We start from the raw sequence: 22,014 nt of genomic DNA, 5'->3' as shown, positions 1-22,014 counted from the left end.
TCGCCCTTGGCGTCCGGCCATACCTAACCACCTCCTAATTATATATATATATAAACGAGAAGAGAGAGGGTTGACCGAGGGGCCCGATTTTTATTAGTCAAATCACCCTAAAACGCTAAAACACTAAAGGATCACGTTTCGTGACGCCTGCGGCAAAAAAGGACGTTCCACGTCCGCCGCCAAGGTCTATGAGTGGTGGCGTTGGCTAACACTCCCAGGGTTCAACTCGGACACATAAATACCCAAGAAAGTGTATGGCAAAACAGTGCCGCGGTAGCTCAATTGGTAGAGCATCGCACGCGAAATGCGAAGGTTGTGGTTTCGGTTCCCACCTGCGGCAAGTTGTTTTTTCATCCACTTTGATTTCTCTTAGTTTATCGTTTCTTCGTTTCATTTATTAAGCACATCGAATTTCCCCTATGTTGTGATTGGTGTCAGTGTTTGTTGGCTTCTTATGATATGACTATATATATATTTTTTTCTTTCTTTTTTCAGCGCGCTGCGGGCGCTTCCTAATCTTGGAGGTCGTGTCGAGGAGCCGTGGTGGTCCTCAATGGGGCAAGTTTTGCATCGTTTCCTGCGACCAGTAACGGTGGCGTTTACCTTTTTTCTTCTTGTTTTAACTTCACTACGAAACACGCCTTTTTTATTGCGCTTGCTTTTCCTGATAAGTCATAAATCCACTCGTAGATCAAACACAAGATTTTGCACCGAGGCAGTTCTATGTCTACACTAGACTTTCTTTTTTCTTCTTTGGCTATGCAGAGTTTTCGCAAAAACAGGATTTTTCGCTCAGTCCAAAAGTTCGCTGCAGTGAGTGTTTAAATTTTTCCTCGACTCCGCCCAGTGAAGCCCAGCCCCACTCCCCACCTTAAAGCATTGCGCGTTAATGGCGCTGCCACGTGATTCCATTGACGAAAAGTTGCTTAAGTGCACACATTCGCTACAGTGCATAGACGCCCAGAGCGCTTTGGTATAATATTTTCGCTCAAAAAATCTTCATGTAATGCCCATGAAACTCCATGACCATTTCACTCAAGGGGCGCCGTCACCGCCAGCTTTTTCGAGTCGAGTTGGAGTGCCGAGTGGTGAAACGTTATAGAACACCGGGGTAAAAGCGCATTCAGAGGGCAAATGCAACAGCCTATTACGCCTGCAATGTCCATGCAAACGCGATTGGGCTGCCTTGCCGGTTCGCCGCAGGCGAGGAAGGTCGCTCTGTTCGCACGGTGTTTACAGGGTGCCCAAGATAACGTCAGCCAAATACCTACCATGGTTGCTTAGAGGATGTTGCGCTGCTAAGCACGAGGTCGCGGAACCAAATCCCGGCCGTGGCGACCGCATTTCGATGCTGGCGAAGTGCAAGAACGCCAGTGGACCGTGCACGTTAAAGAAACCCAGCTGGTCAAAATTAATCCGTACCCCCCTCCCCCGCCCCCCAATACTACGTGCCTCATAATCAAATCGTAGTCTTGGCACGTAAAACCCCAGAATTTAATTTTAAGGTTATCCAAGCTGTTCAACGAAATAAAAAGAATGATTAAAATGACGTAGTTAAAGATACCATATTAAGACGTGCGGTATTCGGTTGTCAGACCTCTGACGTCTGAACCCCGTGGGTCTTTTAATGTTATCTTGCACCGTGTATATAATTTTTTTTTTTTTGAGCAGCTTGGCTAATGTTAGCTTGGACACACGGTCCCCTCAGTGCAGGCTGCCGGTGAGAGCCCGACCCGTGAAAAACAAAACGAACTTATAGCATCGACGTTGTATCACGTTATGTCAGTGAAGTACGCTGAGTGTACCTACTTCGGTTCCTGCGAACGGACACGTTAGCCGCGGCGTCAAAGCTGATGTCATAGGCCAGTAACACGGCAAGCATTGGCCTACCTTGGCTGGCTTTGGAAATTCTCGTTCTGGTTACTTGCTTCTTAATAAGTCTGCCTGTCAACAGCGTGACAGTGGCGCTTTCCGGCATTTCAGTCTCACTTTTCTTATTGAAAGTGGCCTGAAAATTGTTCAGGGAGAAAGCTGACGCAGCTAATTCTGTGGTGTGAAGCTTCAGAAATCAGCCACGCCATCTTTTTTGCAAGTTCAGAAGCAGTTTATCTGTTCGCGCGACGGACTTCCATGTCTCCCATTATAGGATCGATTGTCTAAATCATTCAATTTGAAAAAGAAGATATGTAATTTCTATAATTACCTGTGCAATTACTATACCTCGAGTCATTATGCCACTGTCCATTATATGCCCTACTACTACTACTACTACTACTACTAATAATAATAATAATATTAATAATAATAATAATAATAATAATAATAATAATAATAATAATAATAATAATAATAATAATGCCATGTGTCGGTCTTTTTAGAAGAAAGCCGCTTCTTCATTGCGACCAGTGTTCCTTTTCTAAAAGGTGCAACACCTCCACTTTAGAGCGCAGCTCTTTGGCACCCGTTCCTGTGCCGAGGGTAGGCGTCCCTCGTAACCGAGCAAACGAGTACAGCGGAGGACGAAATAGTGAACGCGGAGCGCAGCGGGTGATAAAAGATGGCGAGGGCGAAGACAGCGCGAGCAGGAAATCGGAGGAGGAGGATGCAGGAGGAGGAGGGGGTTATAGCGAAAGCGTGAGAAGAAAAACGTAGTGTTGCGCAAGACAGGATCTGCGGCGACGATGGCTACGAGATGGCGCCAGAATAGCGTGCGTCGACTGTTCACCGATGATGCAGCCGATACCATATATGGAAACAAAGCGTTGCATGAGCGCAGGTCTGTCTGCGGCGGCTGCTGTGAATAGCGCGCACGGATCACCCACGCGCTGCCTCTCGCGATCTCCCGATTAGCAAGGCAGTCACTCCAGACTTCTCTCCGTTTGCAACGGGTCGCACGAGACAGGTCGTCCGTGCCAGCCAATATATCGCAAAATGAAAAAACGTAGAGAGCTGCGCTCATATTTCGCACTATGGAGTATCGTAATCATCGGTAAATTTCGTACCGTCATTCAATATCGTTGCGCTAGTTTTATTTCATATAGCAACACTTTAAGCTCGATTTAACAATATATATGTGACCCCGGAATACCCTTGTCAAATTCGGAACTGCGCTTGTTTGAAGAAAGACAAAGAGAGAAACGAAGAGGGAAAGACAGGGAAGTTAACCAAGGACGTACCCGGTTGGCTACTCTACACTTGGGGAGGGGAAAAGGGAACGACAGAGAAGGAGAGAAAAGAAAAAATAATAGTCATTCAATCAGTCGCAGTGAAATCTCCACTGTCAAAGATGTTCATACAATCCAGTGACCTTCAAGAAATGCACAAGGGCTTTTGTGGTCTTTTGCATGCAAGAACGCATATATGCCATAATCCAATGATCTTTTCTTCCGAAAGCGCTATATTGTCTAGCAGGTTGGATTTCGCATGTAAAGTACGTCGTTGATTGTCAAAGGATCGGCAATGACACAGAAGGTGCTCTATAGTCTCATCGGACCCGCACAAATTGCACGCCGCACAGCTGGCCATTCTTATCAGGAATGAATACGTTTGTTTGAAAATCTTAATAAATAATGCATAATAATGCTTAATAAATACATTCGCACGAGTCTTGTTTGTTTGAAAACACTTAGAAGACTCGTGCGAATGTATTTATTCAAGGGCAGAAAATATCTGTACGTTCTGCCCGCGTGGGCAGGTGTGCGCACTGCTCGTACACAGCGAGCCCGTTGAGCCCGTTTTCTGTTTCTTTTAAACGAGTCGATGGCGTCCTTAGCTCTGAAGGCGTCGTTACTGCCCGCGTCTTTCGACTGCTCACCTACACTTACAGCCCTCATCATTTCACAATAATTCAACAGCTTAACAGCGACAACGTCGTCCTCGGCACTTGCGCAACTGTTGCAGCTTCGGTATGTATACACTCACGATAGGTACTCACGAGCAGTGCAATATATTTTCTTACTAGTGTGGCGGGCTTCTAGCTGTCGCCTTTCCTACCAGCTATGCGCGTATCCTCCCAATATTTTGCCCATATTTCTCCTCAAAATTTCGTTAAATCGGGTTAGACGATGAGTCAACTTCGCTCCTTCCACGTTTTCAACGCATCATGCCCTGTTGCGTTTCGCCTGCGACACGTGGTTTTGCCGGCGCGACGGCGGCGGGGCGGCGGACATTTTGGCCCGATCGTCGTCACCGCAACACTCATCGCCAGGTGTTTCCAGGCGCGTCTGCGGCGATGCGACCGCCTAGGGATTTCGTTCCAGTCATTGTGCCCGAAACAGGCGAGGCCAAAGCAGGGATCTCCTTCCAGTTATTGGGCCCGAAACAGGCGATGCCAAAGCAGGGATCTCGTTCCAGTCATTGTGCCCGAAACAGGCGATGCCAAAGCAGGGACCATCTTCTCGTTACAGTCATTGTGTCCGACCGGCAGCGCCACGACAGTGTGCTGCGCAGCGCCACGACAGTATGCTGCGCAGCGCCACGACAGTGTGCTGCGCAGCGCCACGACATGGTGCTACGGCATCGCTACGACAGTGTGCGTCACCATTAGCCCATTGTACATTCACGTGCTCGTCTTTTGAGGGGTTCCTTCTTGCCCTCAACTGCGAGAGTATAAAAACAGCTGCCCCCGGACGCCAGAGGAGGGCTCCGATTTCTTCCGTTGAGTGAAGTGCTCTCCCGTCTCTCTACTTCGGTCAAACCTGACCGCCAACTCTTTGCGATGTTAAAATAAACAAGTTGTTTCGTTGTTACCTGTCGACTCATGCTTTGCCGGGACCTTCGGATGCTTCGAGTTGTACCCCAGGCCGCCAGGCCAACGCTACCCTTGGGGCTTGCGACCCAGGTACAACCACGGGCGTCAGCGCCGAGTTCCCAACCGATCGTACCAGCAGCCCGATCCAAACATCTGGTTGGCAGCGGTGAGATCGCCTACGACTTCAAACAACGGTCTGCCAGCGGCGAGATCGCGACAACGGAGGCCAGCAGCAAAGAGATGCAGTTGACAGTATGCTGAGCAGCTCAACGACGATCCGGGAGCAGTGCAACGAGCCCTGTGTGACGACTGGTTGCCTGCAGCGGAACGACTGCGCGGAATTCCTGCCTGCGAGGTTTGGTGAGTGCGGGACTTTCTTCTTCTGAGCTTTGCCAGGCTTTTTGTTAGTGTCAGAAACAGAGCTGGTAATTGTGGTTGTCGTTGCTGCCGGGTTAGTTTGCGGCAAGACAATAGTAAGCAGTAGAGAAAGCAGCATTCAGAGCAGCCATGGATTTGAAGTCGTTGCGCAAACCGAAATTGTTGGAGCTTGCAAGAGAGTTGGGTCTGGATGTCTCAGACAAACTAAGAAAACCGGAACTGATAACGGCTATTCTTGAGTTAGAGGCTGAGGATGACGAGCTGTCGGAATGCCTTGAGACTATTGAGGAGAGGTCAAAAAGACAGGAGCGCGAACTTAAAGAGCAGAAAGAAAAAGAAGAGCGCGAACACGCTTTGGAAATGAAGCGTCTCGAGGTAGAGATGGAACGCGCTCGTAATGGAAGTCAGGCACACGGTGCAGGAGAACGCGTATTGTTCAAAATGACTGACCTGATGCGGCCGTTTAAGCTTGGAGAGGACATTGGTTTGTTCCTGGTTAACTTTGAGCGAACGTGCGAGAAGCAGGGGTTCTCTCGGGAAACGTGGCCACAGCGCTTGCTCACTTTGTTACCCGGCGAGGCGGCCGACGTAGTCGCTCGCTTGGATAGAGAGGAAGCAGAGGATTTCGACAAAGTAAAATCGAGTCTGCTAAAAAAGTACCGGCTGTCTGCGGAGGCGTTCCGTCGGAAGTTTCGGGAAAATGAGAAAGGCAAAAGTGAGTCATATACAGAGTTTGCGTATAGGCTTATGTCGAACATGCAGGAGTGGCTCAAAGAAGAGAAAGCGTTTGGTGACCACGATAAAGTTCTGCAGTGCTTCGGGCTAGAACAGTTTTATAGTCGGTTACCGGAGAACGTGCGATACTGGGTCTTGGATAGGCCAGACGTGAGTACGGTGGCTAGAGCCGCTGAGCTAGCCGAGGAGTTTGTGACGCGTCGAGCTCGCGGAGCTAAGGACGGTCAAAAGGGTGAATTTGGCTCCAAGTCTGAGAGGCCAAGGTTCACGCCCATGAGATTTAAGGGGGACACGCGTAGTGAGGATGCGAGTGAAAGCAATCCGACCAAACGTAAAGAGACGGCAGCCGAAGCCGAACGCAGAAAGCGGTTCGAGATGAGGCGAGCGGGCGTTTGTTATACGTGCCAGAAGCCGGGTCACTTTTCGGCGCAGTGTCCGGAAACAACACCAAAAGTTGTGTTTTTTTCAATAGGCAGCACTGACGAGAACATGAAGCTTCTTGAGCCTTACATGCGAGACCTCCTCGTAAACGGGAAAGAGTGCCGAGTGCTTCGCGATTCCGCAGCTACGATGGATGTAGTTCACCCGTCTTACGTAGAACCCCATATGTTCACGGGCGAGTGCGCGTGGATCAAGCAAGCCGTGGAAGCTCATAGCGTGTGTCTGCCGGTAGCAAAAGTGCTTATTGAAGGACCTTTCGGAGCGCTTGAGACGGAGGCGGCAGTGTCATCTATGCTGCCACCCCAGTACCCGTACCTATTTTCAAACAGGTCCGATCACCTCCTGCGCGAGAAGGGGCTTTTGTTTGGTGAAGCTAGTGTTCAGGCCTTAACCAGATCGAAGGTTCGGGAGCTCGCTGCAAAGGCGGTAGTTGCGGGGCCGACGTTATCAAACAACGAAAAAGGGTCAGAGGCGCAGCAAGCTGATATTCAGAGCACGCCCGAACTGAATAGACTTGAGTCTGTAACGTTAAAGGCGCCAGATACTGGAGAGGAAACGCCCGACGCGGGAAAGTTAGAAGAGCTATCTACTGATTTGCTCATCGCGCCTACGTCAGACGGACTTGATAGGTTGCTAAAAGTCAGCCGGTCGGCTTTGATAGCCGAGCAAAAAAAGGATGGCAGCCTGGAAAACGTGCGCTGCAATGTCAAAGAAGGTATCGCCAGGAAAACTGCGCGTTTTGTGGAAAGAGGTGGAGTCCTGTACCGGAAGTATCTAGACCGAAGAGGAGTGGAGTTCGATCAGCTGATCGTGCCTCAATGCTATCGTCAGGATCTGTTGCGCTTGTCACATGGGGGTTCGTGGTCCGGACACCTAGGAGTTAAGAAAACTAAGGACCGTCTCTTGCAAGAGTACTATTGGCCAGGGTGTTTTCGGGACGCAGACCATTTCGTGAGGACATGTGACACTTGTCAGCGGGTGGGCAAACCAGGGGACAAATCGAGGGCGCCGTTGAAATTGGTACCTATCATTACGGAGCCTTTTAGACGGCTCGTTATTGATACTGTGGGACCTCTGCCGGTAACAGCCACGGGGTACAGACACATTTTGACTGTGATCTGCCCAGCGACAAAGTTCCCTGAAGCAGTGCCGCTTAAAGAACTCAGCTCAGTTGAGATAGTTAATGCACTACTGTCCATATTTGCGCGAGTTGGTTTTCCTGCAGAAATTCAATCAGATCAGGGCACAGTGTTTACTAGCGCTTTGACGACAACTTTTCTCGAAAGGTGTGGGGTAAAGCTGCTACACAGCTCAGTGTACCACCCACAGTCGAATTCCGTTGAGAAGCTCCACTCCGTCATGAAGCGCGTGTTGAGAGCCTTGTGTTTTGAACATCAAACTGACTGGGAGCTGTGTCTGCCTGGGGTGATGTTTGCTTTAAGGACCGCGCCGCATGCGGCTACGGGGTTTTCGCCAGCTGAACTGGTGTACGGTCGCTCGCTTCGATCTCCGCTTCGCATGCTTCGAGAATCATGGGAAGGTAGGGGCGACGACCCAGTCGTGGTGGAGTACGTGCTTAAGCTCCTCGAACGCTTAAGAAGGGCACAGGAGTTGTCAGGTGAAGCAATGACAAAGGCCCAGCAGAGGGCCAAGGTTTATTATGATCGGACAGCCAGGGCCCGTCGTTTTGAGGTTGGCGATGAGGTCATGATATTGCGCACATCGCTAAACAACAAACTAGACGTGCAGTGGGAGGGCCCAGCGCGAATTGTTCAGAAACTGTCGGACGTTAACTACGTGGTAAGTCTGCCAGGAAAGCGGAAAGCACAGCAAGTTTACCACTGTAATCTGCTCAAACCTTATAGACAAAGGGAAGCAGTGGTGTGCATGATGGTAAACGTTCCTGAAGAGCTTCCGGTCGAGCTTCCGGGACTAGGCTCAGTGACGAACAGGGAAGACACCGGTCAAGTCATTAGTGACCTTATCAGTAAAGCACCGCTGTCGCCTGAGCAGAAAACCGAACTACACCAGCTATTACAAGAGTTTCAAGGTCTGTTCTCTGAGAGGCCTGGTAGGACTTCTGTACTTACTCATGATATAGAACTTACCTCCACAGAGCCAGTACGATCCAAGGCGTATCGGGTGTCACCCCGCCAGAGCGATATTATGGAGGCTGAGGTAAAGAAAATGCTACAGCTCGGTGTTATTGAGGCAGGTGAGAGTGATTATACCTCCCCTTTGATTTTAGTTGAGGTACCGGGCAAGGAACCTCGTCCTTGCGTCGACTACCGCAGGCTTAATTCCATCACTAAGGATCAAATTTATCCGATCCCTAACATCGAGGAGCGCCTTGAGAAAGTTAGTAGCGCTCAGTTTATTTCCACCCTAGATCTTGTCAGGGGTTATTGGCAGGTTCCACTTACAGAAGAGGCTAGTAGGTATGCGGCGTTCATTTCACCAATGGGAACATTCCGTCCTAAAGTGTTGAGTTTTGGTTTGAAGAACGCGCCATACTGTTTTTCAAGTCTCATGGATAAAGTGTTGCGGGGACAGCAAGAATTCGCTTTACCGTATCTAGACGACGTAGCGATATTCTCCGCATCCTGGTCTGAGCATATGACACACTTGCGGGCAGTGCTAACCCGCCTGCGCGAAGCGGGCTTGACAGTCAAGGCTCCTAAGTGCCAGTTAGCACAGGCCGAGGTTGTCTACCTCGGTCACATGATTGGTCAGGGTCGTCGCCGCCCCTCTGAAATAAAAGTGGCCGCTGTGCGAGACTTTCCGCAACCGCGCACAAAGACCGATATTCGGTCGTTCTTAGGTGTCGCCGGCTACTATCAGAGGTACATACCTAGGTACTCTGATATCGCGGCTCCCCTGACGGATGCTCTAAGAAAGACAGAGCCTCAAACAGTCGTCTGGGACGAGACAAAGGAAAGAGCTTTTAGCGCCCTAAAGAGTGCCCTAACAAGCCAGCCTGTGCTACGATCGCCAGACTATACAAAAGGGTTCATTGTTCAGTGCGATGCTAGTGAGCGAGGCATGGGCGTTGTACTGTGCCAACGGGAAAATGGAGAAGTAGAACACCCCGTCCTGTATGCTAGTCGTAAGCTGACCAGTCGTGAGCAGGCGTATAGCGCCACCGAGAAAGAGTGTGCATGTCTCGTGTGGGCCGTTCAGAAATTGTCATGCTATCTAGCCGGCTCGAGGTTTATCATTGAGACAGATCACTGCCCTCTCCAATGGCTGCAGACCATCTCTCCCAAAAATGGCCGCCTCCTGCGCTGGAGCCTCGCTTTACAACAATATTCCTTTGAGGTGCGTTACAAAAAGGGGAGTCTCAACGGTAACGCCGATGGCTTAAGTCGAAGCCCCTAACGTAGGAATCAGCCTCAAAATTGTTTGTTACTGATGTTTTTCTTCCTGAGGCAGGATTTTTTTTAACATATTGCTTTTGTTTAGTGTTTCAAAGTGATGATATGCTTTCTAGTGCAATTTTTCAATTTGTGGACGCGTTCTGAGTGATGCTAGACTACTGTAAGGAACTAGGCAGTGGTATAAAAAGGGGAAAGAGCCTGGCAGGGCTTAGTGAGGGTTGTGCCGTGCTTGCTGACTGAGCGGTTGAGTTTTCAGCGTAGTTCTAACGCTTGCCGGGAACGAGAACAAAAATGTGAACTCTCCCGAAGTCACTTTGCAGTGTCCCGTGCGAACCTGAACGAGAGAACGAGGCCTTCTCTGTGCGCTGCGCTCAAGAAACGTCAAGGGACGCCCGACTTCGGTTATGAGCATCATCGAGCGACATCCCTCCGGACAGCGGATGCAGTCCCCTGTCCATCGGGATCTCCTTTCCCCGGCGGGGCGGTCTGTTGCGTTTCGCCTGCGACACGTGGTTTTGCCGGCGCGACGGCGGCGGGGCGGCGGACATTTTGGCCCGATCGTCGTCACCGCAACACTCATCGCCAGGTGTTTCCAGGCGCGTCTGCGGCGATGCGACCGCCTAGGGATTTCGTTCCAGTCATTGTGCCCGAAACAGGCGAGGCCAAAGCAGGGATCTCCTTCCAGTTATTGGGCCCGAAACAGGCGATGCCAAAGCAGGGATCTCGTTCCAGTCATTGTGCCCGAAACAGGCGATGCCAAAGCAGGGACCATCTTCTCGTTACAGTCATTGTGTCCGACCGGCAGCGCCACGACAGTGTGCTGCGCAGCGCCACGACAGTATGCTGCGCAGCGCCACGACAGTGTGCTGCGCAGCGCCACGACATGGTGCTACGGCATCGCTACGACAGTGTGCGTCACCATTAGCCCATTGTACATTCACGTGCTCGTCTTTTGAGGGGTTCCTTCTTGCCCTCAACTGCGAGAGTATAAAAACAGCTGCCCCCGGACGCCAGAGGAGGGCTCCGATTTCTTCCGTTGAGTGAAGTGCTCTCCCGTCTCTCTACTTCGGTCAAACCTGACCGCCAACTCTTTGCGATGTTAAAATAAACAAGTTGTTTCGTTGTTACCTGTCGACTCATGCTTTGCCGGGACCTTCGGATGCTTCGAGTTGTACCCCAGGCCGCCAGGCCAACGCTACCCTTGGGGCTTGCGACCCAGGTACAACCACGGGCGTCAGCGCCGAGTTCCCAACCGATCGTACCAGCAGCCCGATCCAAACAGCCCACTGACGATTCACCGTAAGCTCCAGTCCAAAAAGAAAAAAAGAAAAAAAAAACCCGCACTGCACCTGTCCTCGGTGCCTCCGAAAATTCTTAGCTGCGAAAATTCTTAGCTGGAAAGCCGTGTATTTGCCACTGAACTTGTATATAGGTTGTCACCGACTTCAGGTTCAAAGAATGTGTGTCTGAGAATTCAAGTCACTTCGTTACATTCGCATTTCAATGGGATCTAAGCGCAAGAAGGCCGTGTGCCATGCATTGGGTGCACGTTGAACAACCACGGGTGGTCAAAATTAATCCGGATTTCCCACCTGCGACGTACCTCATAGACATATCCTGATTTCGCCACTTAAAATCCCAGAGTTTTGTTGATTTTTAACTTCGTTAAATAAAAAATTTCATACAGTTGGGTTCCGTTCGTTAAATCGTGGTTTCACTGTGCTATGGTCATTCATCTGTACCAGGTGTGAAATCTCCCTCCATCTGCGACCTACCAATGCGCCATAAAACCGCTCGCCTGTGCCTCTTACACAAAACCTATTTTTATAATTCACTTACAAAGGTACATTTCGTCCAGCATTGACCCTATATACAAAGTAACTGCGTCATGTTGCCTTAGTAATATATCTGACTCTGTTATTCCAAGAACTTGCATCACCCGGAACTTCCTTCCCGCCGCTACTGCTCCCATCGAAAACAATTTTTATACTGCTGTTGTGTGTGTGTGTATATATATATATATATATTGTACTTTTCTTTTTTTGGTGCGCGCACGTTAATAATGTCTCAACCTTTCCCGTTTTATTCATATACACATTTCTTACAGCGCTACTTTTTCCCGCAAGTCCTTTCTACAATGCCAGCATGGGTTATTAAAGTATTGGAGATTTATTTATGCGCGCCGTATGTTGTGTAAGGCTACACAAAGCAGATAGCCAGTGGCGAGGTCGAGACAGGGAAGACAGTGCTTCAGGGGACCATTGTCTCAACGTGATAAGATTTTTGGATTTGAGGTCTGCACAGCGAAATCTATTGGCGTTCTACTTACCGTTTGCACACAGAGCCTTCTCTGAGCAATATAGACAAAGCACATGAAATATGTAGACGTATTTAGTCGCTGATTATGAGAATGAATATATCAGCGCTTTAGCTCGGGGCCTCATACAAGAATACATAGAAATGGAGAACTGGTTTTTCTGGGCCAGCACTGCACGAACTTGATGAAGTTTGTAGCATTTGAAAGAAAGTTTAAACCTAGTGTCGGTTCACAGCATGTGTTTTTATATAGACTATAATGTTTTTAATAAGCACTGCTAAAACTGGCAAAATTTCAAGAAACAAACCTATTAAGTTTAGAACTTTGTAACTCGTCAATGAAAAAAAGAAACAGCACATTTTTTTGTAATCTGCACCTAATGGTACATTTAAAGCGGAAAAAAATTGATGTGTTATAAACCCCTCTGAAATATACCACTGAGTCTTGTGTAGAATTTTGCAAATCAGTTGTAAACATTGTAATACATTCACGTACGATGTAAATTCTTGCACCAATTTGTCTGCATTGGATGCTCTAACGGATGCAGTTTGCAGAACTGCGATATTTTTTTAATGGAGAGTTACAGACTTCTAAACTTAGTGTTTCCTTTTTTATTAATTGTTTAAGCTTGCCAATTTCTGGTAATTCTCCTAGAGCCATGATGCCGAAAATTAACATCCTGTTTTCTAGAGCCCATAGAATTTAGCTTCCCATCCTAAATGCAACAAACTTCATTAGAACCAATCCAGTGGTTGTCTAACTCGAGCATTCTTGCATATCACAAAAAAATTTTGAAGAAAAAGTGGTGTTGGGCCCCAGAGCTGAAGCGTCCTCTTAAGGCTTTTTTTCTTAAACGGACACTAACGAGCAGTACCGTATGAGCATTCATTTGGCGGGAAAGGGTTCCTTAGAAGCGAGAGAACAAAAAAAGAAAATATATAATAACGTTTACCATTTCGAATTTCGCGCCCAAGTAGCCGCGCCTGTACGTCACTGCCACTTCAGACCTCAAAGTACTTTCGGCTGTTTGAATCGTACGTTTCTTATGGAGAAAGCATTAAATTCAGCTTTTGGCTCCTTTATTGTGCGTTGTAATTGTTGTTTAACGGTAAACAATTAACTAGTCCCTAGCAGGCACTGTCAGAATCCGTGACGTCGTGTGCCGCTAGTGCAAGGACATCGCGTGGGCGTGGTCACCCGTTTCTTGCTTTTTTATTCCTTTCTGGGCTCCAAGGGGCTACACAGCTGGCGGTAATAGTGAACTTCTTGGTATTCCACAGCGGCAATTTACAAGTTCAGCTCGAGTTAGTACTCCTCGTTAGTATTCCTCGTCCCATTGCAAGATGCTAAAGTCCGCGTCACAGCGATGTCTTACACAGGCAACCACTTTCTGCATCCATGAATGCAGGTCTTGTTTTCGTCGTGTCCCCGCAACACAGTGAGTGCGAGGCAAAAGAAAAAGACAGGCTCGAACTTTGGCAAGTCCCTTGGTATCGGGTTCATCCCAAGGATTTCTTTTTTTTTTTTCGTTTTAATGTCTCGTTTGAAACAGGTTCATCTTGCTTTGTAAACGTGGTGCACAGGTCTTCTGTCGCTGCCGCCACGCGGAAATAATTTAAAAACAGAATTCGGACAACAAAAAAACACACGGTTTGATACTGTCGACGCGCAGAACGCGCGCACACGCGCACACCACTCGGAGTCTTTGTTTTTTTTTTTTCCTTCGAGGAGTCCCAGCGCCCTAGGAGGCGTGCGTCCCGCGCCCGTTATTTTTTCTTGTTTCTATACAGCGCACGCGCACACTTAACAAACCACACGAAGAGAGCATTTGGTGCACGGAACGCCTGAACAGAGCCGCCTCTCGCGTGAGCTCGCTCAAAATGAAGTGCGTGTTTTTGTGTCTGTATACTGGCTTGGGTGCGGTCACCGGAGCCCGCGCGCGACTCCACCGATGCCCTCGAGGCGCTTACGTAGACAGCGACGCGAAAGATGTCAGGCCCGCTAACGAAATGAACAGGTTTGGATCTACGAACTTAACGCGTTCGTCGGGCACAACTATCGAGGACGGCCGAGGGACTCGGACTGACAGAGAGGCCAAGCAGCTCGCATGCGAGGTTCGAGATAGAAAAATGGCTTCGCAGACCGCGTGAAACTATTGCCACAAAGCGCGCGACGCCGCCGGTGACGTGCACTGCATACCGCTCCGAGGAACACGTTGACGCGCGCGCGGGCTCCGGTGAGCGCGATCTGTATACCGTGAACGAGATGTGAGGGGACGCGGGGTGGGACATGAGAGATGCTGAATACTGTCGCCCCGCGGTGCTGTACAGGAAGGGGCCGGGCAAAAAAAAAAGAAGACAATGCGAGGGGACCGCGCACTCTTCAAATGTTAGTGTCCTGAAGAGCGCGGTCGGTGAGAGGCCGACGTTACGTTGCCGCCACAACGACCGGCGTTTCGTCGACGGGCGAAGACGCACGGTCTTCCGTGGCGACGTCTTCGTCGTCGTGACAGGCGCCTCGTTGCGGCGGCGGGCTCGACGCGCTGCGCGAGTCACCCACGCCGCAGCCACCGGAGCTGGCCGGCGACATGGCGCCGCGACTTCCTTGTCGCGAATCGTCGTCGTCGTCGTCGGCCCCGGTCGTCGATGGTGGCGGAGGCGCCAGGAGCGGGTGGAACGGCCCCATGGCGAAGCTCGGGGGCAGCGCGAACCCTTCGGGCAGCCTGTGGTAGACGTCGGCCAGGTTGAGCGGCAGGCCCTGCGGGTCGTAGAGTCTGGTGAAGAAATCCGACGGCGGGTACGGGAACAGCGCCTTGTCGAGGAACGGGGAGGCGCCTCCCTTCTCGGAGGACGACGTGGACAGCAGCTTGCGGTGGAGGTTGAGGTTCGCCGAATGGCGGTCCCTGCTCCGCTTCGACGGGAAGGCAGCGTTGCAGCCTTCGACTGTGCACTTGTGCATCAGCTTCAGGTGCACGTTCTGGTAGTGCGTCTTCACGCCGAAATGGTTCTGGAACACCTTCCCGCAGGCTGTGCACCGCCGGGGATTTTCTTTGTCCACCGGAATCTCCAGCCCGGGACCCACGAGCGCCGCGTCGCGGTACACCGGCAGCAGCGAGGACATGTGCTGGTCAGACGAAGGCGGCGAGCAGTCGCGCAGGCACGGGTCGTGCGCGTCGCGCGGCACGTCCGCCAGGCCCAGGCCGGGCGCGTGGAACGACACGCCTCCCGACGAGAGGCTGCGCGGGGCGGTGGGCACGAGGCCCGCGAAGGCGCCCAGCGACAGCGACTCCAGGTGCCGCAGCGGGTTCTCAGCCACGTCCTCCGTCTTGACACTCGCCGCCGGCGACATCCTCTCTCCGTCCTTCTTGGTCGACAGGTCTTCGACCGAAGAGTCTCTCTTGGTCACGACAGGAGAGGCGCGCGGCTCGCTGTTGCTGCTCGGGATCGTCTCTGGCTTCTCGTTTTCCTTCTTGATAGATACGGCGCCACCGATCTTGCCCTGCTCCACTTCGAAGTTCCAGTGGGGAACTTCGCGCTCGGTTTTGAACTTGATCGGCGGCGGAGACGGCGTCATGTGGCCGTCGGTGTCCTTGTCGTCGATGTCGTCGTCGACGTCGAAGTCTTTGGAGTCGTCTTGACCGTCCGTGGATATGTCGTCCACATCGTCCATGTCATCATCTGACTTGGACTCCTCCATGAGGCCATTTTGGTCAATGTACGTGTTGCTTGAAGACTCGTCGGAAGTGGCGTACTGAAGATCATCGTCACTGGTGACTGCGGCGACCTTGGTTGGGTTGAGGGCTTTGCGCTTGCGCACTCCTTTGTTTTCGCCCAGCACCGGGGGGCTTGGCCGGGATTGCGTGACTTTGTCCTCTTTCTCCAAGGAAAGGTTGACGCCGCCGGTGTCCCTGCGACGCGGCGATCGGTCGATCGGCCGTTCAACCGACGGTGCTCTCTCCTCGTGTTTGCTTTTTCTGAACGTAGTAAGCCTAAGGGCGCAGTCACCAGGCAGCGGGCCACCTGCACCCATCATGGACTGCGTCGAACAAAGCGACGCAAGCTTCTCCTGAACAGCGCCGAGCTTGTCGTGAAGCGCGCTTGCAAGGGACGACGGCGGCACGATGCCCGTTGCGTTGGCGTTATTGAAGTTGAGCAACGTTGACGGCGGAAGCAGCGGAAAAGGGTTCGCCGTTCTTCCGTCGTGCGGGCTGATCTTCCGCCTCAGGTTAGGTGTGTGCAGCTTGGGGTTTGGGTTGGCGCTGTGCCTGTTCCGACTCCTGCGGGAGCTGAACATCATGTTGCACCCTTCCACGGTGCACTTGTGCATCTCCCGCAGGTGCACCGCGCTGAAGTGGATCTTCAGCGCGCCCTTGTCGCAGAACGTCTTCAGGCACACGTGGCACTGTACCCTGCGCTTGCCCGTCGCCGGGTTCGTAGTGAGAGTGCTCAAAACCATCGGATTCCAGCGACGCTTCATGGGGTTGGCGGACTTGCGGAGGTGCTTCACTTTGCGCGCCGCGTACACGGAGTCCATGGAACCGACACCAAGTGACAGGTTGATGGCGCCGGCGTCTCCGGTTTCGTCGTCCGATGGACCTTCGGACACGCTCAGGTCGGAACTGTGGTTGGGGAAGGGCGCAGAAAAGCTGTTGTGGTTGTGCGTGGGAGAAGACAGCGGCGTCTTGGGACTACTGCTGCTGTTGTTGTTGTTGTTGTTATTATTGTTGTGTTGAGTATGATGGTGGTGGACCGGCATCAGCGTCGCCCCAGCGCCCCGGGCGCTGTCCGTGACACAAGACCCAGCAGCGTCAGGGCTTGCGGGCCGGCGATCCGCTTGCCGGAAGTCGTACGGCTGCATGCTCTGCAACTTGTTCAGCGGCGAGGACGACGACAGCGCCGTCAGCGGGCTGGCGGCGGGCGAACAACCGACCGCGGGGGGCGATGCGGAGTGTCCCGAGCTCACGCTCGAAGGCGGGTGATGGTGGTGATGATGATGGCGGAGCGAGGGCCCCCTGTTCACGGACATGGTGCCTCGCGAGGAGAGCAGAGACGTGTCGCCAGAAGAGGTGGTGAACTTGCCGCCAAACAGTGAGAGAGACGACGGCTTTGGAGGCACGACCCCGGAGCGGCAGCTCCGCTCCAGGAACTTCTTGATGTCCGAGTCCGGCTGGCACGGCGGCGGGCCGTCAACGGGACTTGCCAGCCGGGCGGCGTCGCTGGTCAGGAAATGGTGGGCCAAGGCGCGCGTCTCGGCGAACCGCAGAAACTGCTGGATGATGAGCGGTTCCTCGTCCCGGCTCGCGAGGCTCCAGCGCTCGAGGACGATACCGTGCGTGTCCTGCGTGCGAAAGAAAATGTACGTCATTGACAACGAGTCTACGTATAACAACGTATATGCAGCGGGTAGAGCATAAGGCAACATCATTGTTTTACATCATCATCGCTTACAAGAACATCATTCTCTAAAACAACGGAGCAGCCGTTGTTGCAAATCGGCTAGTACATTTGTACTCACATTAGATACAAACTCGTGATGGTGGGTACTGGCTATTCATCATATGACGTCATCGTATTAGTCCCTGGTATTTTCCATGTTTTTTTGAGCAAATTTTGATCAGCATCTCCTGGCTGATCCACAACGATGCATATTTGATAGACGTTTCGTGCTTCGTTTGCTATGCACTGTTTGCCATGGGTATGCAACTTCGCCCCAAAAGCTGAAGTTCACATTTGTCGAAAGGAACAGCTCATGAAAGCACGCCTCCATTCTTATTTTTTTAGAGCTGGCAAATTCTTTGGCAACTCCTAAATTTCCATATCTACATCCATGACAAGCACACAGCATTTCAGAAAGCAACGGTCACGGAAGGAAAGCACCTACATGTACCCATGAACCGTCGAACCGCAGTGTGATTGCGCAAAGCTTCATACATCATCGATAAAGTCTGTGTGTGAGGTATCAGCAAGAATGAGAGCCAAATGAAAATAACAATGTGTGTTAAATAAGATAGAAAGAGAGAAAGAAAAAAGCACGCGGAAGAGAATAAGTGTTTGACGGACTACCCAACGGGTTCGGGCGGCTACACTGTAAAATAATTTACACCCTTTTTCACTTTTTAGGGTGTAAATTATTTTACAGTGTATGATTATAATCACTAAAAGTTCCAGGCTGCATACTTATCGATACACAAGAACGCAGGACGAATATACAGACGGTTCAACAAGTCCAACGGTGACCGCAGGATAAATGTCACCATATCACCTATAACCCCGTATTATAGTCAAGTATCTCATAGGTCCCTTTCATGCAAGCACAATGCAGCAAAAGTCACAGCATTCGCTTCCATACCATCTCGCTTTAATCACCTTTCCGAAGTAAAGACCTTAAAAGGCATGCAGCAACAGCGCTATTCCAGTGCAACTTCGGGAAGTGCACTTCCGCTATGTTGGCGTCAGATATCTACATCTCGGAAGAGCGTGGAAAAATCAGCGGTGTTCAATGAACCATGCACCACCGATATAGGATTTCTACGAGCAACATAATAGCGGCTGTCACCCCACAGCTATAGCATACGACAAACTATATCTAATCTGCGATTGCCTCCACCCTCCATGCGCCCACGCGTTCGGTTTTGCGAGCAGAGGAGGGGTGCGCTCTCCTCTGCGTTGCATAAGTTGAGCAGCCGCCAACTTTTCAAAAGGTACAGTTCTAGGCTCTGTGGCTTCGGGCCTTCTACGTAGCAAGCTGTAAATGCCGAGCTCCTTTTTCTTTTCTTTTTTTTTTTTGTCTTCTTTATTTAAGAAGGCCGGCTTACGTGAAAGATTGTGATCGCGCGCCGGCCGTATCGCATCTGTTCTTTATCTTCTTATCCCTGTTCTTCCACGTATAGGGTAACGAACCGCACTTCTTGTGTGGTTAACCTCCCAGCCTTTAACTTTGTTCTTCTATCTATTCCTCGCTGACTGTTCCCCAGCCCTCGCTTGGAAACACCGCCAGTGCGGATGGCTCTTCTGCCCTTCTGCCGCAGAAATGTTCAGGTGTTCGCCTTGAGCGAGACGGCTGCTCGAATCCGCGGAAGGATGTGTCCCACCACACCACCCCTACACACTGGCTAAAGCACTGTACCAGTGAACCCCACGAAAGGAACAGTCTCATCAAAGCATTACTATCTTATATTTAATCCCTCCTTGGCCGCTGTTCTCTTTAAAAGCAACACATTTCATCCTCTCCGTGGCTCTCTTGTAAGCCTCCTAAGCAAAGTCCTCGAACCGGATCGACACGTATTCTTTCAGGATTAGCACATGCGGTAGCCTCAAATCTCAACAAACCCCTTTTAGCACTGCGCCAGAACAGGGAACCAATATCTGCCGCGGAATTCTTGAGACATCCGGCAGACGGGCGTGGAGAGGGGGGACGAACTTCTGCGGCCCTCGATCATCCCCCGATGGCCGTCCGCCGGACGCCTAAACACGGCCGCAGTCTCCACGGTCCCGGGACGAGGTTGGGTACAGAGACGAGGGTCGAAACCGCGGCTTAGATCACGCACGGCGCGGCGACGGCCGGCGTCGGGCCGGAAGGAAAGAGCTGCAGCCACGAAGGCAGCGAGGCTCGCGCGCGCACCCTGCGAGCCGGTGACAAAGGCTTTGTTTAACCCGCGGCGCGGAGTTTACGCAGCGGCTCGCCCGTGGCGCGTGCGGGACGACGACACACGCCCCGGCGGCGGCCGCTGCGCCGCGGACCCGCTGTTTATTTGCGCGCGCGTGACGACGGCCCGACGAGACAGAGCGCAGGCTCTCCTCGGGGCTCCGAGCAGAAAGCCCGTCGTAAATCGTGTACGCGCCGGCGGCCGGAGCCCGGGTTGCTCGCTCGGTGCCTGCAGCGCGCGCCCGGCTCGAAATAGCCGCCATCTCTTCTTGTTCGCCTCGGGCAACGGCGCGTGCAGCCGGCCGCTTTGTGTTGATAAGAGCTGGCCCTCTTCTCCAAATACACGCGCCGCGCCGGACGGGCTCCTCTAGCGCGTAGCCCAAATATGCGCGCCGAGGAGCCGCGGGCCCGACACACGCGCGGGTTGGAAACAGGCGCGTGCTGCCCCCCTCCCGCCGTGCAGCGCGCCTGTTGTATACACGAGCCGTTGTCAGCGCGCCCCAGATGTCGCCTGCAGAGGAAGGAAGCAAGCGACGCGGGGTGGCCACGCGCAACACTCGCGTGCGTCACGGGCTCCGCGGCGCTGAGGCGGCGACGTTGCTGCGCGATGTCTTCGCCGAGCACGTGCAACGGCAACGCCGAGTATACTACGCTTTATGTGCGTAGAAATGAACATCGGCATTTTTTTTTTTCTGACTCGTATAGGCCGCAGCTGTCTCACCAGCTTGTTTACTTTAGTGTATTTGCGAGCATGGCCAAGCCGATGTGTGCTTGTTATCGCTAGTTTACGGATATCATAACCATTTCTGGTTGTCTTCCCTTATTTATAGAGTAAAAGTGAAAATGACAATGGCGACGATGCTCATGGCGTGAACATGTCGGCCGATGAAGGTCGATATTTTCAATTTATGCTTAATTATATATTGTACTTCCCTTGCTGCAATTCTCGTGTATTTTTCGCATGTTTGGTTCCAATGATTGAAGTTTACATGTCGTTGTGTACCCCCTTATGTAGTGCCTTCGAGCCCTTAAGGAAAAGTAAATGAAATGAAATATAATAAGAAGCCAACAAGTACAACATAGGGGAAATTACTTGAACTTTCTGAGTTAAAGAAATGATAAATTAATGGAAATGAAAATGGACAAAAAACAACAACTATCAGCACGTGGGGAACGATCCCGAGTCTTCGCATTACGCGTGCGGTCCTCTTACCAATTGAGCTACCACGGCGCCGCCTTCCCGTCCACTTTCTGGGGTATTTGTGTTTTACGACTAAAGCTAAGCCTGGGAGTGTTAGCCACCGCTACTTAATTAGGGGCTCGATTAATAAATTCCAGGCCCCTCGACTGCCTTCTGACTCTGTGGTGCACCGGTATTAGTTTCGAAGGCAATTAATGTGAAGTAGCTAATTTCTGCCACCGGGGCTCGCGGAGCAGCATAGCATACCGTCGTTGCTCACTCTCCGTTATGCCATGCCGAGATTCCATCAGCGACTGAAGGAGTTAAAGGGAGTGCAGAGTGATCACAGCCATCTATGATGGGCACACACGGTTGCTTAACTGCACTACGAACACGTTTTGAGCACTGCGCGGGGCCAGCTGGAGCTAGTATCTGCCGCGAAATTCTCAAGACATGCGGTGGAAGACCAGGGACTTGAACGAGCTCCGTAAGTGCGCATATACGCGACACATGCATATATAGTCTACGTTTCTCAAATTCCTATGGTGTAAAATCACAAGCGACGAGAGCATTCGCTTTCTCTATGTCACCTTGTTTGATGTAGTATTCACTAAAGTGACAGCTTGAGTTAATTAATTCTCACCCGGTGGTTTCGTACAACAGCGCAAGCTTTCAAAGATATATGTATAACGTTTTGCACTGGTATACGAAGCTAACCGGTCAGAATCATTTACGTCAAAGTGAAGTGCAAAGCATGTCATCGTTTGCCTCGATATATATATATATATATATATATATATATATATATATATATATATATATATATATATATATATATATATATATATATATATATATATATCGAGGCAAACAGCGACATGGGTTTACTTCACCACTGAGGCTATGTACTGATAAGGCAATTTATCAATAAGACGTCTCCTCAATGAATCAGGCAGCACGAAGTCAACGCATCTCAATGTCTGATCTTGTTTCCTATATATATATATACTCCTGCGGCGCTGCACAAATCGAATTGTGGGATAAATCAGCCCTGCAGATTCTTCGGTATCTCCCTAAGAGCTCACAGGTTCTTAGTCTAATCGACAGATATTTATATCATCAAGAATAGCACGATAACTATCGCTCGTAAATTTACGTCCGCGCCACAAAGTTAAGTGTACCTATCGCGCAT

General features: G+C 51.0%; 1 protein-coding gene across 4 annotated transcripts in view; it reads right to left on the bottom strand.

Moving 5' to 3' along the window:
• Positions 1–13,184: 13,184 nt before the first annotated feature.
• The window catches only part of LOC142575307 (zinc finger protein basonuclin-2-like), a 313,202-nt gene continuing 304,372 nt past the window's right edge, over positions 13,185–22,014 (bottom strand). For 2 of the 4 annotated variants that reach the window (XM_075684557.1, XM_075684560.1), the window contains exon 5: positions 13,185–17,335. In XM_075684557.1, coding sequence (XP_075540672.1) covers positions 14,426–17,335 — 2,910 coding nt within the window. In that variant the 3' untranslated portion in view covers positions 13,185–14,425. The remainder of the gene's footprint in view (positions 17,336–22,014) is intronic. The other 2 variants (XM_075684559.1, XM_075684558.1) reach the window with 2 other exon arrangements.

Source organism: Dermacentor variabilis, chromosome 3 (assembly GCF_050947875.1).
Source record: "Dermacentor variabilis isolate Ectoservices chromosome 3, ASM5094787v1, whole genome shotgun sequence".
NCBI lineage: Eukaryota > Metazoa > Arthropoda > Arachnida > Ixodida > Ixodidae > Dermacentor > Dermacentor variabilis.
This window is presented reverse-complemented; position numbering and strand designations above follow the sequence as displayed.